The sequence below is a fragment of the Hyla sarda genome, chromosome 6 (genome assembly GCF_029499605.1).
Source record: "Hyla sarda isolate aHylSar1 chromosome 6, aHylSar1.hap1, whole genome shotgun sequence".
NCBI classification, from domain to species: domain Eukaryota; kingdom Metazoa; phylum Chordata; class Amphibia; order Anura; family Hylidae; genus Hyla; species Hyla sarda.
Genome location: NC_079194.1, coordinates 275,233,619 through 275,253,900, shown reverse-complemented (window position 1 = coordinate 275,253,900; position 20,282 = coordinate 275,233,619). Strand labels below are relative to the sequence as shown.

The 20,282-nt window shown below is 43.6% G+C and overlaps 1 protein-coding gene across 2 annotated transcripts in view; it reads right to left on the bottom strand.

The window, feature by feature from the left end:
• The window catches only part of PC (pyruvate carboxylase), a 537,865-nt gene that overhangs the window by 232,164 nt on the left and 285,419 nt on the right, over positions 1-20,282 (bottom strand). For both annotated transcript variants that reach the window (XM_056527381.1, XM_056527380.1), the window contains exon 9: positions 713-875. In XM_056527381.1, coding sequence (XP_056383356.1) covers positions 713-875 — 163 coding nt within the window. The remainder of the gene's footprint in view (positions 1-712; positions 876-20,282) is intronic.

Here is a 20,282-nt window from a genome sequence, read left to right as displayed (position 1 = left end):
TATGTGGACGGTAGGGGTGCCGTAGTAGGAATCCCACTCCTTTATAATCCAATATATATCAAGACTAGGCACACCGAGATTTTGATGCAACAAATGGTAATGTTTATTTTGCAATCCAAACAAATAGTTACGTTTCGGTCACACGACCTTCATCAGACCGGATTGCTGCGGGGTAAGAGGAAAGTAGATAGCGGCAAGCAGGGCCGTGCTGTAAGTAGTATGGCGTGGCGACCATAGGTCGCCACGCCATACTACTTACAGCACGGCCCTGCTTGCCGCTATCTACTTTCCTCTTACCCCGCAGCAATCCGGTCTGATGAAGGTCTGATGAAGGTCGTGTGACCGAAACTTAACTATTTGTTTGGATTGCAAAATAAACATTACCATTTGTTGCGTCAAAATCTCGGTGTGCCTAGTCTTGATATATATTGGATCAATAAATAGAATGATTATTTAAATTATTTACTGTTGTCAAAGACATATGAAAAGTTTTGATCAGTCGTGATCTTGTGCGTTTATCCCCAGATTCTCTTTTCGAACCAACTAACCTTTTCGATTAGAGATCAGTAATTTTGTTTATAGTCTCCATATACAAGTCTCAACCCCTTCTAGTCAACGATCGTGTATCAAAGAAAACCACTAAAGTCAGATGGTGTGCAACATTGAGATGTGGTGGAGATTAAGAGATCGGTAACAAAGGCTAAATCTGTACCTCAATTCTGCCAGTGTCAGGCTGGAATCCACGGCTAGGATCTTCAGTGGTGACTCTACACTGTATGGCGCAGCCATTGATACGGATATTTTCCTGCTTTAGGCCAAGCTCAGGCAAGCTTTTTCCTTCTGCAACATGGATCTGAGCGTGTACCAGGTCAACACTATAAGAAAAAACATTATTCTTCTTAATGGATTTATTAAAATTGAATATCACTGAAAACAGTCATATCTCAAGAAATCAGAATTTTTACTGTAGACATTTTATACAGGTCATATTGTGACACAGCAAGGCCAAGGATTGTTCACATGATGGTACACAAAGAGGGTTACTGTATGTATATTTTGTGTACCAAACGTGATCACATACTGAAAAGACCTAGATTATCTGACTCAAGGAACAAGATCGACAAAAGAACATCATAGGCAACACAGCTTCAAAAGGAAAGAAGTGCTGGCACCACCATTCGAGAGGCATTGTTTTTAGACACTTGTAGATGATAACACAGCAATCCATACTCAAGAACCTTTATATAGATTTCCCAAAACTGACAATTCTACAAGATATATTTACACAGACAGAACACTCCGCTTTAAGTATACACTTAAATACAATTTAGCCTGCTGAGTGCTACATAAAATAAACCGCAATATGATCACATACTATACTTCAGTCTGTTACCGATTCTGCTTTAGATACGGCATAGCAGGGATAGTACTTACTTGCTTAGAATGTAGTGTTTTCCATGAAGATCAGCCACACTATGTAGAAACAACTATTTTGGTTTCTACTACATTTTTCTAAATATGACCTGTGGTCCGGTAAAAACCGTCTTTTCATACAATATGGTTGACAAAATACACTTGACTTTTATCACTGCTTTAGGCTGGAGAGAACAACAATGCAGGGTGCAGGGTGAGCACACTCTGCTTTAGAGAGAGGGTGTGCATCAAACATAGATAGGCCTAAAGGGGTAATCCGTTACTAAGCCATCACGCCCCCTCCCATAGACTTGTATTGAGGGGGTGGGGTGTGATGTCATGAGGGGGCGGGGCTATGACATCACAAGCTCCTGGCACCAGCTCCAGCTTTCAAAACAGTTTGTTCCAAACGCTGAGCACCCCTTCCACATATCTAATGTGTTCATCAGACTTAAAGAGAATGTGTCATTGCAACTTGAACCACTCACTAGTCATCAGGGCAGTACCCAACACCTCACCAACCTTGACTGACGAGATCTATCAATCAAAATTGAAAGGGCAGTGAAAAGCCACCAGGGACCAACTCATCATGGTTCAGACAGCATGAAAGTGATCCTGCACCGATCAGACATTTACGGTATAAACTTTTGATTAGTGTCTCTGTTTTATTACGACCCATGGAAGCGGCTCAGTATGAGAAGGTGGCCTGCGGACTAGAAAAATGCCACATATCTTTCCAGTTCCATACCCCCATTTTCTCTTCATATTTGCGTTGCATTATTATTGTTTGTAAGCAGTCCTGTCCTGTTGCCTAAAATGAACATACACAAAGCCGGAAATGTAGTCTACTAGAGACTAAATTGTGGTCACTAGATCAAGTGGGTGTAAAGCAGCCAAAATAACCATGGTCTGCAAAATACGCTGAAGATGTCTGAGAGAAGAGAACGAAAAAGGGATTTACATTTAGACTATGCATGTGCATATAACAAGACTGACATCAACAAATAGGAAAATGCCGTCGAGAATATTTCCTGCCATAGGCCTAACACATCACATAGTGTACATCATATATCAAGGTCTGGGAGGAGAAGCACGTAAGCCTTGTTGTCAAGCAAAATACACAATACAGAGTTACATGCACAAGTTTTCAAACGTCTATAAATTATTTAAGATGCCAAGATTCCATATTCTTCCAGAACGCTGAGAATTAATTCCAGGTATATTATTCACAATACTCCGGTGACTACTATAGGCATGCATTAAGGCAGACTTTGCACATTACCTTCAGATGCTAATAGTTTCAAGTACACAATTGAGTTTAATGGAGTAGAGCATATTACTTATGTATAGGTGTTCATAAACAGAATAAAACCTTTACGTGATGAACAGCTACATTTGCAATTAAAGGGTTAAAAAGGCAACAATGCAATACAATTAAAGTACGAAGCAGGAAAGGGTGCATTCTTGTCAAAGATGGCCACCGCCATGCCAACAGCCATTAGCTCTGCCACATCAGGCATAGGCCCTGAGGGAGACATCAGGCGAAGGTTGATAGCTTTGTAATCATGACAAAAACTCAACGGGGTGGAAGAAGAGAGGCCTATAAAATGGGGTCTGAAGGAAGGAGGCCTCAATTATAATGTCAACACATCATCTGCCTAGAAGACTGAAGTGCTTTTCCTAACAGCAATGTAGTTTACTGGAAGAGACATCTAACACTACAACTACATTCAATAAGCAATGCCCCGGCAAAGAAATCTCCCTAATACTTGAATAAGCAATGAGACAGTACGTGCACATTCTGCATACAGTGTATAGCGGTATAACAGTGTCACAGGAGTGCGAAGAAACAACATATGTGTTATTGTTTGTTCTATATAGCAGAAAATTCGGCCAAAGTTTTGCTTTCCGCATTTAATGTAAATGGCCATAAAATCAAAGTGTGATCACATATTTAGCAGAAAGACTATGATCCGCCGAGAAATCTTCCATCTAGAAATAGTTCTATTAGATGGAAAGCAAAAGAGTCCGTATGAGAATGTGCATATTATGCAAAAACCGTTTCCACTTCACTATAAGTGTACACACCATCCATCTCCCTGTCTCATCTTCATCACACTTGGTGCTTTAACACGGATACCAGATATGGGAAGACCCGTGAACAAGTCCCAGCTCTTCTATTTTTATCCTGTTTATTGAATAACGTTACCCCCTGCACAATAAAGAACGAGCTCCCATATACCGTATATAATCGAGTATAAGTCGAGTTTTTCAGCACGATTTTTCGTGCTGAAAACACCCCCCTCGGCTTATACTCTAGTGATCTCTCCGCCCTCAGTGGTCTTCAACCTGCGGACCTCCAGAGGTTTCAAAACTACAACTCCCAGCAAGCCCGGGCAGCCATCGGCTGTCCGGGCTTGCTGGGAGTTGTAGTTTTGAAACCTCTGGAGGTCCGCAGGTTGAAGACCACTGCGGCCTTCGACATCATCCAGCCCCCCCCCCCCCCCCTCACCCCCTTTAGTTCTGTACTCCCCTCCGCTCTGCGCTGGTCCGGTGCTGCAGGACTGTCCGGTGAGGAGGTCGTCCGGTAGGATAGTGGTTCCGGGCTGCCATCTTCACCGGGAGGCCTCTTCTCCGCGCTTCGGGCCCGGCCCCGGAATAGTCACGTTGCCTTGACGACAACGCAGAGGTACGTTCATTACCAACGTCTCTCTGCGTCATCGTCAAGGCAACACCTCTATTCCGGCCCGAAGCGCGGAGAAGAGGCCCCCCGGTGAAGATGGCAGCCCGGAACCACTATCCCACCGGACGACCTCCCCACCGGACAGTCCTGCAGCACCGGACCAGCGCCGAGCGGAGGTGAGTACAGAACTAAAGGGGGTGAGAGGGGGGCTGGATGATGTGGAAGGCCGCAGTGGTCTTCAACCTGCGGACCTCCAGAGGTTTCAAAACTACAACTCCCAGCAAGCCCGGGCAGCCATCGGTGTGGGATGATGACAGGGGGATGATGAAGGGGGGGGGATGATGACAAGGGGATGATGACAAGGGGATGATGACAAGGGGGTGGGGATGATGACAAGGGGGTGTGGGATGATGACAAGGGGATGATGACAAGGGGATGATGAAGGGGGGGTGTGGGATGATGACAAGGGGATGATGACAAAGGGATGATGACGGGGGGGTGTGGGATGATGACAGGCGGTGATGATGAAGGGGGGATGATGACAGGGTGATGATGAGGGTGTTAATGACAGGGGTCTGGATGATGACAGGGGGGGGATGATGCATTTCCCACCCTAGGCTTATACTAGAGTCAATAACTTTTCCTGGGATTTTGGGGTGAAATTAGGGGCCTGGGCTTATATTCGGGCCGGCTTATACTCGAGTATATACGGTAGTCAAATCTGGCTCACCATCGAAAAGCAAATCATTCCTACAATATCATCTCTTTCCTGACATGATCTACATGGCAGCTTTACAGGCACTCATATAGTCAATTTTTATTGAGTATTTGACTGCCTACAAGTATAGCACGATGAGTGTCACCCTAGAAGAGTTCACATTGTGCCCCATATCAGTGGGTAGTAGTAACTCCAGTGCCACCTGCAATATGATAAAACAAATCGACAGAAGTCACGACATTATATTCCTCCCTGTGATCAGACAGGGGATTAAAATGTTTTTGCCCGGAATACCCCTTTAAATCTTCTATCTGCAAAGTTAATCCCAAGTAGCAGATCATCTGAAACAAAAAAAACAACCTGCTTGTGCCAGAGACGGATTGAGGTCTTTTCCACAGAATAAGTGAAAGGATGACAAGCAATAAAATATCAGCACCTGAGATGTGGGATTATTCGGGGGAGTAAATTGACTTTGTAAGTGATTTAATTGAGTAAAACAGTTTAATATTTAGTTCTGTTTAAATAAATTACCAAATGATCTCCACCTAAATGTCAGTGATCATGACAGACGCTGAGCGGAAAAGAGTTAGATCTGCCTTCTAGGACTAAAACAAATTACATATGGTGGAGCTCACCTATATCCACACTACACCAGGAACATTACATGTTATTACCTCCACCAGGTTAACACGTATTTGTCTATTGGTATCTGAAGCGTTCCTACAGCAAATTAATCCTAGAAAATAATATATACCCTAAATAAGTGCAACCAGCTGTTGTGATAAGCATATATTGCATAAGTGCATCCACCACAAAAACCACATTAAAACACATTAAAACCCCTCATAGGTAAGCAGAACAAACCAATCTACTCAAGACATGGTGTATCCCCAAAGTGCCCTTTCAAAAAGAATATCTCTGGGTCCCCTTTGCAAAGCACAAAGCTGTTTCCTCTCAAAATGAACACTCTGGCTCCATCATCCTGATGATCCCTGATGAAGTCAGGATTCATCTGAAAAAAAAACTGTTGGGACACATTGACCAAAAAACTGCTACTGTGAATGCAAATTAAATAACCGTGGTGAGATTTTTAAACTATACCACACAAGGCTGTTTTATCTTTATCTACACTATCCCAAGCACTACAGGAACACATGTAGCGGTCGGCAGAGCTTGACGTGGTTCCTGACAGAAAGCAGAGGGACTGGAATGAGAGCACTGTGAACAATCCTATCACTGGGAGGACACCAAACATCTAAGTGGAGTCAGTGTGAGCACTTTGAGATAAAAAACAGTAACAAGCCTGCTGAGGGTAAAGGGGAGCCACTGATGCTCCTGAACACTTACTTTGGATACTGAAGTTTGGTAAGAGAATTCCATAACTTTGCCTGCTTTTTGTAACACAGAGGTCACATTATAAGACATATTTCCCTTCTTGGAGATACTATTGCTGCAGCTAGAGCCCTTACGGGGATACACCATGTCTTGAGTTTAATGGTGTGAAGGACCCTTCATTTATCACACTATATTTAATTATAATTATGCTTAAATGTTTGTTTTTTGTTATGCTTACGCATGCAGAGGTTGCGGTTTTAATGTGTATTTAATGTGCTTTTTCTAGTGGATGTGTTTCATATGCTTATCATTTCAGATGGTTGCATTAATTTAATTGGGGAATATTTTACTTCCTGTATATTAGGATTAGTTTAATGTAGGAACGCTTCAGGTACCAACAGACAAGGACTGCTGGTTATGTGGCTACAATACTGGATGGTGCAACCACATTACGAGTGCCCTAGGGCCTATAAGCACACTATGCTATACTATAATAGGCACGCAGCGGTACTTCTTCACATACACATTCTATTGTGGATGTTAAATGTAAGAATACGGAATGTGGAATTACAACATCACAACCACAACCAAGTGTCATATATGGCGCCTGAGCTGCCATGGGGAAAACCTGCAATATAAAAAAATAAAATGAAAGCAAAAATATATGCCGACTTAGGGTCTATTCACATGTACAGTATCCTGCACATATTTGATGCTGCAGATTTGAAGCCGTGTTCAATTTAGTTTACACTGAATTCTGCAGCTTCAAATCCTGTGCATAAAATATGGGTAGGATACTGTATGTGTGAACACACCCTGTTAAAAATCTCTTATTTCTCCTAAAGCGGAAATTCTAACAAGACCCAAGAAAATAACTAGATTGTAAAAAGTAACCATGTTAGACACAATCTTTTCCTAAAGTGTGGTGTGTAGAAGAATGACAACTTCAAAAAGACAACAGCTCAAGAATTGGCACTTCTCATACATGATCAATACAACTAAAGTGGTTTACTCATACAAGCAACATATGGGCAATATGAAGTGTAAAACAACAAGGCTTCCTATACTTTTTATTATATTTCTTAATAAACTTCTGGATGGCATAGGGAGTATCCATATAGATAAATAATGATCACTTTAATACCTGTATCTCTCAGAAATTCGCCCAAAAGTTGCTCTACAAAAAGCTAAGGGTAAGTTTCAAAATACACTGCTCAAAATAAAAATGTAAAAAAAGGGAACACTAAGATAACACATCCTAGATCTGAATGAATGACTTAATCGTATGAAATACTTTCGTCTTTACATATAGTTGAATGTGCTGACAACAAAATCACACAAAAATTATCAATGGAAATCAAATTGATCAACCCATGGAGGTCTGGATATTGGAGTCACACTCAAAATCTAAGTAGAAAACCCCACTACAGGCTGATCCAACTTTGATTTGTCCTTAAAACAAGTCAAAATGAGGCTCAGTAGTGTGTGGCCTCCACGTGCCCGTATGACCTCCCTACAATGTCTGGGCATGCTCCTGATGAGGTGGCTTCCTGGACAGTCTGTGGTGCAATGTGGCATTGGTGGATGGAGCAAGACATGATGTGCTCAATCGGATTCAGGTTTGGGGAATGGGGGCGGGCCAGTCCATAACATCAATCCCTTCCTCTTGGAGGAACTGCTAACACACTCCAGCAACAAGATGTCTAGCATTTTCGTGCATTAGGAGGAATCCAGGGCCAACCACACCAGCATATGGTCTCACAAGGGGTCTGAGGATCTCATCTCGGTATCTAATGGCAGTCAGGCTACCTCTGGCAAGCAAATGGAGGGCTGTGCGGCCCCCCAAAGAAATGCCACCCCACATCATTACTGACCCACCACCAAACCGGTCACGCTGGAGGATGTTGCAGGCAGTAGAACGTTCTCCACGGCATCTTCAGACTCCATCAGGTTTGTCACATGTGCTCAGTGTGAACCTACTTTCATCTGTGAAGAGCACAGGGTGCCAGTGGCAAATTTGCCAATCTTGGTGTTCTCTGGTAAACGCCAAATGTCCTGCATGTTTTTGGGCTGTAAGCCCAACCCCCACGTGCGGACGTCGGACCCACATTCCACTCTCATGGAGTCTGTTTATCACCGTTTGAGTGGACACATGCACATTTGTGGTCTGCTGGAGGTCATTTTGAAGGGCTCTGGCAGTGCTCCTCCTGCTCCTCCATGCCCAAAGGCGGAGGCAGCGGTCCTACTGCTGGGTTGTTACCCTCCTACGGTCTCCTCCACATCTCCAGATTTACTGGCCTGTCTCCTGGTAGCGCCTCCATGCTCTGGACACTACGCTGACAGACACAGCAAACCTTCTTGCCACAGCTCGCATTGATGTGCCATACTGGATGAGCTGCACTACCTGAGCCACTTGTGTGGGATGTAGACTCAGTCTCATGTTACCACTAGAGTGAAAGCACCGCCAGCATTCAAAAGTGACCAAAACATCAGCCAGGAAGCATAGGATCTGAGAAGTGGTCTCTGGTCACCACCTGCAGAACCACTCCTTTATCGGGGGTGTCTTGCTAATTGCCTATAATTTCCATCTATTGTCTGTTCCATTTGCACAACAGCATGTGAAATTGATTGACAATCAGTGTAGCTTCCTGAGTGGACAGTGTGATTTCACAGAAGTGTGATTGATTTGGAGTTACATTGTATTGTTTAAATGTTCCCTTTATGTTTTTTGAGCAGTGTATATGCATGCAAAGTAGCTCTCTTCCAGAAGGAAGAAAGTTTGCTATCTGTGGCCACTTTTCGGAAGTGACATCCCTTGAGCAGAGCACCAAATTAGCATACGGAGTGGCAGGATGCCACCTCTAATAAAGTAGCACCAGAGCAAGCTCTCTTCTAACTGGAGGATGGCTACTTGGCATATTTGCAAAAAAAAAGCATTCCATGGCCTATAAGACTCCAAACTTTTACCCCTTTAGTGTTCTTCACAGGAAAAACCTAACCCCAGTCCCCGACAAAGGACTCTCTGCTAGCCAGCCAGCACCCTGCTTTATACAGACGATGGTCAATACACCAGATGGATAACTCTTCCTTCTGAAGGAGATTCTAGCATGGCTAAAAATCCCCAGTCATGTTTCAAGGCTCTCAAATGTGTCATGTATTGACTTGTAACCCCCAACAAGTGACAACAAAAGAGCAAGCCTTCTTACTTAGCAATTTTTTTTTATTTTATTTTTTTACCGAGAGCATTGTACGGGCTATAAGATCAAATTTGGCCATTTTAGATGAGAAGAAAAATGCACATAAAAATGCCCAACCTTATTATTTAAGGAAATTGTCAAGTCATACGCATGTAAATGTATCATAGGTTAATACAAACAAGGATAATATAACCATATGCAAAAGTTACTTCTTGTGTGGACTGCATACAATGTGTTTCGCCTCAGCTTCATCATGATGCCTGATGAAGCTGAGGCAAAATGCTCCCAGTGCCTGATTTATCCAGTGAAAAACCAAAGGAACTTTTTGGATCGTGATGGGGGGCATTTATCATTGTATGTGTAAGCGAAGCATTTTTCTAATTTTTTTCTTTTTTTTTTAAGTAGAATTTTTTTATTTTCTAGAATGGTACACAAGTTAACAAACATAGGAGCATAACACAGTAAGATGGACAAATACGTCACTCTTCTTCAGGCATGTGAGATGTCCAGTCCATGATACTAGAGACATCATCAGTCTTTCAATGGGGATCGTTATCCTATGACAGCGTAACGGGCCTTTTTTTGTGTGTGCTGGGAATGTGTAGGAGCACCAAATGTATTAAATGGTCGCAGGGCAGTGCAGGTACACATTTTTGGAAATTTTACTCTTCACATACACCATAAAGCTAAGCTAAATCTGGGCTGGTGTACTTTAGGGACTTTTCAGTGGCACAGTTCATAAAACCCTGTTTGACTCTTTTTTTCTTTTTTCCGATGAATGGCCTCAAAAAGAGGTCTGAGCACAACGTACTCTACTGGGTCCCAACGTATTCCTTTGACTTGAATGGGGTCCGTTGGGGATCCGGTAATTTACCAGAGTTTGGTGGGAAAGAAAATAGTGCATGCACTATTTTTTCTCTGCTAAACTTTGCTCATTCCGACTTGCCGATGGAGCCCTATGGCAATGTGAACGAGCCCTAAGTTCTCTGGAAAAAGTACTTCTATACTTTAAATCCGTTGTGGATGCCATTTTTGTCAAAAGAAAATATTTGCTTGATGCTGGACAGACTTACATTGCATTAAAAAAAGAAAACCCTGGCACCACCTTACAGAGGATTAGTACTTATCTTCCTTTGGATCAATGCTGCATAAAAAGTTGAATGTTTCCTTTTGTACCGCACTGTGCTTATTCGTGATGTTCAGCAAGGCCCATCCCCAAGTGTTTAAGAGAGAAATATCAAGGAGAAGAAAATTATTCCCTATCCAAAGGATAGCAGAAAAGTTTTAGCTCACAGGGGGTCCAGGCTATCCTCTCCCCCCCCCCCTGCAATCTCCTGTAGCGGCAGCCAACCAGCCAAGGAAGCAGCAGCCAACACAATCCCTCCATATATGGGGCATCTCAATGGGAGAGCCCTTCAGCTATCTTCGGCTCTACCATAGAGATATGTGGAGGAGGCATGTCAGCCACCGCTTTGAGCATGGGTCATGACGTGCCACTTCTGGGGAGAGCCAGGGCCCATACAGGAGATCGCGGGCTCCCAGCAGTTGGACCCCCCTTGTTTTAAAATTGATCCCCTATGCTTTAGATAAGGGATACATTTTTTTTCCCCATGATACTTCTCCTTTAAAGGGGTACTCCGCCCCTAGACATCTTCTCCTCATAGACTTGTATTGAGGGGGTGGGGTGGGGCGTGACATCACGATACTCCGGCCCCTGTATCACCAGTCATCAGCCACAGAGTAAAATTCGCTAAGTGCAGCAGATGACATGGGTGCTGCAGGAGAGATCGCGTCCCAGCAGCGGGACCCCCACGATAAGACATCTTATCCCCTATCTTTTGGATAGGGGATAAGCAGTCAAGGGGTGGAGTACCCCTTTAACTATTAAATACTGTTCTTATTTCCTGTATCCAGTCCCATAGTTTTTAGACAACACTTCCCTTAAATTGGGACGGAGTCTTAGAAAAATACCTGGTAGCCCCCCCTCCCTGCAAAAACGTTTGGCACATCTTAAGCCTGATCTGTTGAGTCTCGGCTACTCAGACGGAAAATCACCTGCTGCTGTTCTCATTAACTCCAATTCAGATGCTAATCGAGTTCAACCTACTGCATGAAAAGGGCCCATCCAAATCCTACTACAGGAGCCGGATCAGCGCCAGACCTAAGGGCATGGGGGCTCCAGCATATGTACTACAAATGCATGAAGTAGGTAAGGAAGCTTCATGTGCATGTTTAGGCTAAAGACAATCTTGTTCTTGATAAGATCATATATACAATTTCAGGAAATTTCAATCTATAAATATAAAGAAGAAAATCAAAAATTGTTTCCTAACCAGTATGCCTTCAGTAGTACAAAAACTACAACTTTCAGCATGCCCAGACATTTTACTGGCATACATTTTGGCACATCAACAGGGACATATTATGCCATAAGTTTGGGTTATCAGACATATGGCTCTGTTGCGGTTTGGGGACGCAATGTGGCACTTGTCTAAAAAGGAGTTACCGTATTCAGGAATCGAAAAACAGACCTAATTTCTTTCAAAGACCCCTCCCTGTCTGTCTCCAGGTTGGGTGTTGTATTACAACTTGGCTCCAGTCACTTCAGTGGAACTGTGATGCAGAATAACACCCAACCATGGAGACAGACGGGGAGCGGTATTTGAAAGAAATTAGGTCTGTTTTTTTTTTATTCCTGAATAACCCATTTAAACCAGCCTTAAATGTCTTACTGATTAGACCAGTGGTCTCAAACTGTTTGAGACCATTGGATAAGACTATAAATTTAAATGAAGACTCATTCAGTAAGACATATAACAGATGAACTACAATCAAACAGGTCCAGAGTAATCAGTCTGTCCGAGCCAAACATGTGTCTGATATTGGTCCCAGACACAAAGCAACCAATCAACGCTTATTTTGAGAAATAAAACCTGAGCTATGATTGGTTGCTATTTCACTGAGAAACAAATCAGCCACTTTTTTGGCAGCTTTCTACATTTGGGCCATAATGTTTTATGCGCTACAGCAGTGGTCCCCAACCTAGTCCTCAAGGCCCATCAACATTCCAGTTTTATTTTAATTTTTTTAGTTACTACATTGGAATAAAACAGAAAAAAAAACGAATCTTGGACTGTTGGTGGGCCTTGAGGACAGAATTGGGGTCCTCTGCTCAAGAGGCAATTTAATTTACTCAAGAATATTAGGACATGATGAAATAAGTCAATGAGAGGAGAAGAGAAAGGGATAGGCTCTCTGTTGTTACTGATTAAATTAAAGATCTTTTCTTATATGGTTGTTTACATTTTTTTGGAATATTTAAAAAAGAAACCGGCTCCTGAAAATCCCGCCATTAGGTGTTCCCATACCTACTGGGACATTCACCAGTCCTGCAGCAGCATCAGGCCTGCCCATGAGTCATGGACAAAAGATGACTCATGGACAAGGCTGCATGAGCAAACGCACCAATCACCTCCCACCACCACAAGAAGAGATACACCTCCTTCACTCAATAGGATATCTAACAGTGTGAGCTGGGTAGGTACTGAGTAAGACTGCCCACTGGACTCCTAAGCATAGAAAAACCAGGGATTTAAATTAATATAATACAAGCTCTACTGAAACTTTTTGCACAAAACTATACATCCTTCTGCTCAGCTCCTCCCGCTCTATATCCGGATGCCGATCTAAAGGACATCATTTCCATGGAGACAGGTTTCCTTTAAGCAATTCATGGATTCTGAGTTACTTCACCGATTCATAAGCAAAAGCAAGGAAGCCACCCACTTGTACTTATTTTGCACATGGTTGGGAAGATTTATCCATACTGTCTAAAATTTCGACAGCATAAAATTAGAGGAGACCGGCAGAAGATGTGCAAAATTTATCATAGGGATGCACAGTGGCTGTGCAATAGATTTGTCCCAGTTTGATAGACGTGTTAGACACTTTTCTTTATGATACATCTTGGCTGACTTATTTTAGACAAGTATGTTGTGGCAAAAAATGTGGCACACGTCATTAATAAATCTGGTGCAATTTTCGCAATGACTATGGCACCTTTCGCTTACTAAATCTGCTCTCTGTATGATGCGAAGGTAAAAAGAGAAGACTTAAGAGCCACAAGACTTTTTCTGCTACAAATACGGCCAAAATAAACCGAAAATTACAGAAAAACAGAAAATCAAGCTGTTCGGGAATCCGATCACAGAAAATAACGTTGTGGCATTCTAGTGAACCATCCCATATAAAAAAAAAAAAAAACATATGAAAGCCAATTTAGCCCTGTTAAATTCCCAGAGATGAGTGCGTGCAAAATATACTGCCAGATAAAGCTCCCCGATTGTGAGGATCTGATTTGCAGAACATTAATATATATGAGAGGCAAAGCATACTGTCATAAAGCTGTTCGCAAGAGAAATATGATTTATGAGCCTGCAAAATTCTTATTAACAGGGCAGAGCCATAGCGATGGGTTAAATATATTTTTTATTCTACGGTTCCATACCAGCAATGCTCTAGCAAGGAAATTTGCTAATGACAGGAATATTGATTTATAGTTCGCTGTTGCACATGACCGGGATTTTTGCTTCTTCTGCTATCAGGGCCAGGATTTCAGGTAGCTGGAATATTTGCTTTAGGAAGGAAATCAGTGAAAAAACATCCGCGTGCGATGTGATAGCTGCATATACACAATCCAGCATGAGGAAGAAAGCCACAATCAAGGTGAAGATGCTCATAATACAACTGTAGGCATTTTCAACCCTTAAAGGGGTACTCCACTGCTCAACATTTGGAACAAACTGTTCCGAACGCTGGAGCCGGCAGCTCGTGGAGTCATAGCACCTCCACATCACGCCCCGCCCCATCAATGCAAGTCTATGGGAGGGGGCGTGACAGCCGTCACGCCCCCTCCCATAGACTTGCATTGAGGGGGTGGGTGTGATGTCATGAGGGGGCGGGCTATGACACTACGAGTTCTCGGCGCTGGCTCCAGGGTTCAGAACAGTTTGTTTCAAATGCTGAGCAGTGGAGTACCCCTTTCAAATCCAGGTTTTTATTGTGTTTTCTTTCACTTAATCTTCATAACTTTTTAACATTTCTATCAAAAGAGCCATATATTGTTTTTTTTTTTTTTTGTGGAACAATTACACTTTTTTAAGGGTTACTCTGCCCCTTGACATCTTATTTCCTATCCTGTCCAATCCTGATTGTTGATGGCAGCTGCCGATAACAGCCAACATCCAGCATGTATGGCGATAGCTCCATACTTCTCCAAATTATTTCTGTCGTACAAGTTATTAAATATTCATATAAACACGTCATCGATGTGTGGTAGGAAGGAATCTTAAATTAGGGGCTTACTATTTCTAGGGTGCCCGATTATTGGATAGCACCGATATTCAACGGCAGTGGTTTGTCAGCTGTCCTATGGATAAAGACTATAGGTCCTTTGTTTACACGTTGGTAAAATTCCTGTTTTATTTTGAACCCCTCCCATATTTTCAGTAGAGAATTTCCAAAATGAATGTGACTATTAAGGCATTAACTCTCTAATGTATCTTCATTGCGATCACAGTTCAGTAATGGCGGGGGATCAGTAACGTCAGTAAAAAAAAAAATATATATATATATATATATATATATATATATATATATATATATATATATATAACTGGTACAGTTTAACAATTGTACTGGATTTGTGCTTGGTATATAGTCACCAGAAAGACCAGATAACACAAATGAAATTATTTGTGGGATGTCACATCTCCAGCTTCAAGGAAGAGTGTCTTATATAGGCTAAAGCAATTACTGAAGAGAAAATTGTTCTTCCTTGACTAAGTCAGCAAAAACTAGATAAAAGATGCAAGCTGCACCAGTTATTACTAACTATACACCTGCAGATGCTCTATGGACAATGTGAGGTACAAACTATGGTCTCAGGTGTCACATCAGCACACGTAAAACGCTCATTCAGCACCTCTTACCAGAATTAACTATTTTATGGGTTATATACAGTTTTACATCAGATCCCAACTCCTACTTCCCGGGAAGCACAATCCAGCCAACACAACTCTGTCACGGATCATTGCTACATTTGATGCAGCTGCTAATGATATACAACCCATCACTAAAGGACATCTGTAGTGCAATATAACTTATCCCCTATCCGAAGGATAGGGGAGAAGTTATAGATCGCGAGGGGTCCGAGCGCTGGGGCCCCCTGGGATCTCCTGGACGGGGCCGCGGAAGTATGCTGGAAAGGGGGCGTTCTGTCCACGTATGACACAGCGGCCGACACGCCCCCTCCATAGATACATGAAGGGGGCGTGCCTGCCACGGCTTTCTGCTGGGGACAAAACTTCACTTCCTGCAAACTGCCGTGTCCCCATCCAGGAGATGCCGCTCGGACCCCCCGCGATCTATAACTTACAATTTGTGGAAGACAGGGCAGTCATCACCTACAGAAGAGCAAACATTTTAATGATCTTTTAGTCCATAGTCATTTTACACCCCCCCAAAAAAAATCTACCTGGTTGGATCATAACATCACGGGGACTTTTAGGTGTGGCAGTTGCAAGGCCTGTGATTTTATCAAAGTATCAAAAACCTTTAGAAAATATAGATATAATCACGAGTTCAAAAATTTCAACTATGTCAACTGCAAGAGCGTAGGCATAATATACCTGGCCACATGCCCTTGCCCAAAAGGATACGTGGGTAAAACCCACAGAGAACTAAGACGTTGTGTCTTAGAACACGTGGGAGATTAAAAACAGAAAGGAAAAAACCCTTTCTTATCACATGCATCTCCATCATGCTGACTCCCCCCTAAACACCACCTTCCAGGTGATTAAAACACTAAAAATGAATATCAGGGGAGGCGATATTGATCAACAACTCCTTCAAATAGAGGCAAGATGGATACATCGGTAGAAAACCGTAACCTCTCTGGGTCTGAACGATGCCTTATCTTTTGTATCATTCATATAATTGTATCTACCACTCCTCCCCCCCTACCCTTCTCTCCTTCTCCCTGATGGTTTATTATCTACTATCAATGCCATTATCCACATCTCTGACATCAAGGGGGGCTTGTCCCCGCCTTATTACCTTCTCTTTATCTAAGGTTAGCCTGGGTTAGTAGTGGTCTAGCCTATGATCATCATAATAATTTATATTGCCATCATATTTACAGTTATATCTGTCATATCAGGAATTATCCCTTCATCATGGTCCAGGTCTACTCATTCATTCAGTTTTAACATCTATTTATGTTTTTGCTTACATCAGGCATCAGGCCATCGGCTGTCCGGGCTTGCTGGGAGTTGTAGTTTTGAAACCTCCGGAGGTCCGCAGGTTGAAAACCACTGCGGCCTTCGACATCATCCAGCCCCCTCTCACCCCCTTTAGTTCTGTACAGTACTCACCTCCGCTCGGCGCTGGTCCGGTCCTGCAGGACTGTCCGGTGAGGAGGTGGTCCGGTGGGATAGTGGTTCCGGGCTGCTATCTTCACCAGGGGCGCCTCTTCTCCGCGCTTCCGGCCCGGAATAGAGGCGTTGCCTTGACAATGACGCAGAAGTACGTTGGCAATGAACGTACCTCTGCGTCGTTGTCAAGGCAACGTGACTATTCTGGGGCCGGGCCCGAAGCGCTTAGAAGAGGCCTCCCCGGTGAAGATAGCAGCCCGGAACCACTATCCCACCGGACCACCTCCTCTCCGGACAGTCCTGCGGCACCGGACCAGCGCCGAGCGGAGGTGAGTACTGTACAGAACTAAAGGGGGGTGAGAGGGGGCTGGATGATGTCGAAGGCCGCAGTGGTCTTCAACCTGCGGACCTCCGGAGGTTTCAAAACTACAACTCCCAGCAAGCCCGGACAGCCGATGGCTGCCCGGGCTTGCTGGGAGTTGTAGTTTTGAAACCTCTGGAGGTCCGCAGGTTGAAGACCACCGCGGGTGGAGAGTTCACTCGAGTATAAGGCGAGGGGGGTGTTTTCAGCACGAAAAATTGTGCTGAAAAACTCGGCTTATACTCGAGTATATACGGTATACCTACATTCTCTTCCCCCAGTCACATTTCCCCCTTCCCCCTTGTCACATTCCCCCCCTCCCCCCTCCTGTCACATTCTTGTACTGCAGCAATACACTGGGTTTCCCGGGCGGATTTCAAATCTTCCGCGGGACCCGGGAACCCTAGTGTATTACTGCAGTACAAGACCTTTCCCCATCAGCCAATCACTGGCTTGACACATGATACCACTGCGGCCAGTGATTGGCTGAAAAGGGAAAGGTCCTACTGTACTAAGAGAGGACACTTTGGAGCGCACAAAGACGAATCTGCAGGGACTGGGACTAGGTGAGCAGAAGGTCTTTTTTATTTTTCTCCCTGCGCCCTTAGCTCAGTGTTTTAGCAGGGTGCTTCCAGCTGTTGTGAAACTACTACTCCCAGCATGCCCGGACAGCCTTTGCCGGTCCGGGCATGCTAAGAGTTTTAGTTTTGAAACAACTGAAGGCCCCCTGGTTGGGAAACACTGACTTTTAGTATTTAAATTAGTTTTTACCTGCTCTGGCCGGCCCACGCCACGGGAGCCAGCCCGAGCAGATAATCGCATGTTTTCCTGGGGGGCCGTATCGCTATATCGCAAAAATTGCAGTTCGATTGCTTTTGCGATATATCGTGCAGCACTAATTTCCATTGATAATTTTTGTGTGATTTTGTTGTCAGCACATTCAGCTATGTAAAGACGAAAGTATTTCTTATGATTAGTTCATTCAGATCTAGGATGTGTTATTTTAGTGCTCCCTTTATATTTTTTTGAGCAGTGTATATTCAGGAATAAGGAGCTTTATTGCATATCCTTCACATCAAACGAGACGCGTTTTGACGGTAACCAGAGGAAGGCTACCGCCAAAATGCCAAGAAGCTCCTTTTTCCAGAATATTCTTGGTGAGTGCTGCCATTTTATTTACACTGTTTTGGACCTAATCCACCACGTGCACCACCCCCAACGGAAGTGCCGACCCACTTACATACTAAAACATAGTGCTGCTGAAAGGGCACCAAAAGTCCTGCAATGTTCTGGCCACTGCCTGTGATTTGCCTTGCTGAGGCTGTTTTTAGAGACACATTGACAGCAGACATCTAGTGGCCAATAGCTGCTTTTCTGTGGTGAGGAATTATTTTTGGTAAATGATGCGATAAACATAAAATGTAAAAAATCACAAAGGCTATCAAATAGAGGAAAGTTGTTTGAAACAACAATGACCAGTTAATGTTCGGAAGGAAGACTATTTCTTAGTTAAAGGGTACCTCTCATCAAAAAAAAAAATTGATATAATATAGATTAATGTATGCAGAATAACTTCACAATTGCATCTTATTAAAAAATATGCTTCTTTCTATTTAATTTTCCACTTTGAAGAAATGACCACTAGAGGTCTCCCTACCAGTCCTGGCAGCAAGCATTTCAGACTCATGCTGGAGTCCTAAACACTGCGAGCTGCCAGTCTGCTTTGTTCACAAAGGAGAACACTCAGAGCTGCCAGCCTGCTTTGTTCACAGCCTGTTTGGCTGTGAACAAAGCAGGCTGGCAGCTCTGAGTGTTTAGGACTCCACCATGAGTCAGAAATGTTTGCTGACAGGACTGATCAAAATACAATAGAAATATGCATATTTTTCATTAACATGCTATTGGAAAGTTATTCAACATTCATTAATCTAAAATATTTCAAAAGTTTATTTGATGAGAGGTACCCTTTAAAGCTGTAAAAAACAACTCCGCATGAACTTGCACAGAATCCATCCATGCCACAATGTGTGATCATACATCATGGTCCTCTTTCTTCTCCATGTCCCGCACTATTTGACATGCACAGATAACAGCTTCTGGTTGAACAGACGCAGGGGGATTTGGAGGTACGGTTCAGGAAGAGTAATAAACTAATGAGGGGTTAGTGTAATGAGGCAGAACATACCGGAGGTCCACAGGGAGCCCCTGCAGAACAGTGTAGCAGTCATTTCTAGGAGACTTGTTAGCTTGATAAGAGCATTCCCCTCAAACAGAAGCCTGTATTCTGACAAAGACATGAGATTTGAAATTTTCCTTGAAAAACAGGAGTCAGGTCAAGCATGGCTACGCTGCGAGAAAGCTTTCTAAATTGGTTTTCTGGGGACTTCAAACAAATAAAAATAAACAGGGAAGGAAATATATACGATGTGGGGTCCCTCATCTCCACAGGGACAGTGGTACCCCGCTGTCATCACTGCACACTGCAGACTCGCTCTGTGCGTAATGATGGGCGATATAATGGCCAGAGCATCGCAATGTCACATTCCGCCCCCGCAATACAAGTCTATGGGAGAGAGCGTGGCGGCAGTCACACCCCCTCCCATAGACCTGCATTAAGGGGGCAGGCCATGACGTCACGAGGGGGTGAAACCATGACATCATGATGCTGCGGCCCCAGTATCGGCCATCATTAAGCACAGAGCGAGTTTGCTCTGTGCAGTGATGACAGCAAGGTGCTGCAGCCAAGATCGCGTGGGTCCCATGCGACGGGACCCCCATGATCAGACATCTTATGATGTCTAGGGGTGGAGTACCCCTTTAATATAGTTAAGGGGGCTTCAGAATTCAACCTATTTATTTTCCACTTATTTACAATTATTAAAGGACAAGTATCATGAGAAAAAAACGTATCCCCGTTCGGCAATCTTCGGCTCTCCCATAGAACTATATAGAGGGGGAGTGGCAGCCCCCACTTCGGGCGGAGTCGTGACGTGCCACTGTGAAGAAGAGCTGGGGCTCTAAACAGGAGATCGTGGGGGGGGCCCCAGCGCTCAGACCCCCCGCGATCTAAAACGTATCCCCTAGGGGATAAGTTTTCTTTCATGATACTTGTCCTTTAAGTGGCAGAAAAAAATGGCAACTG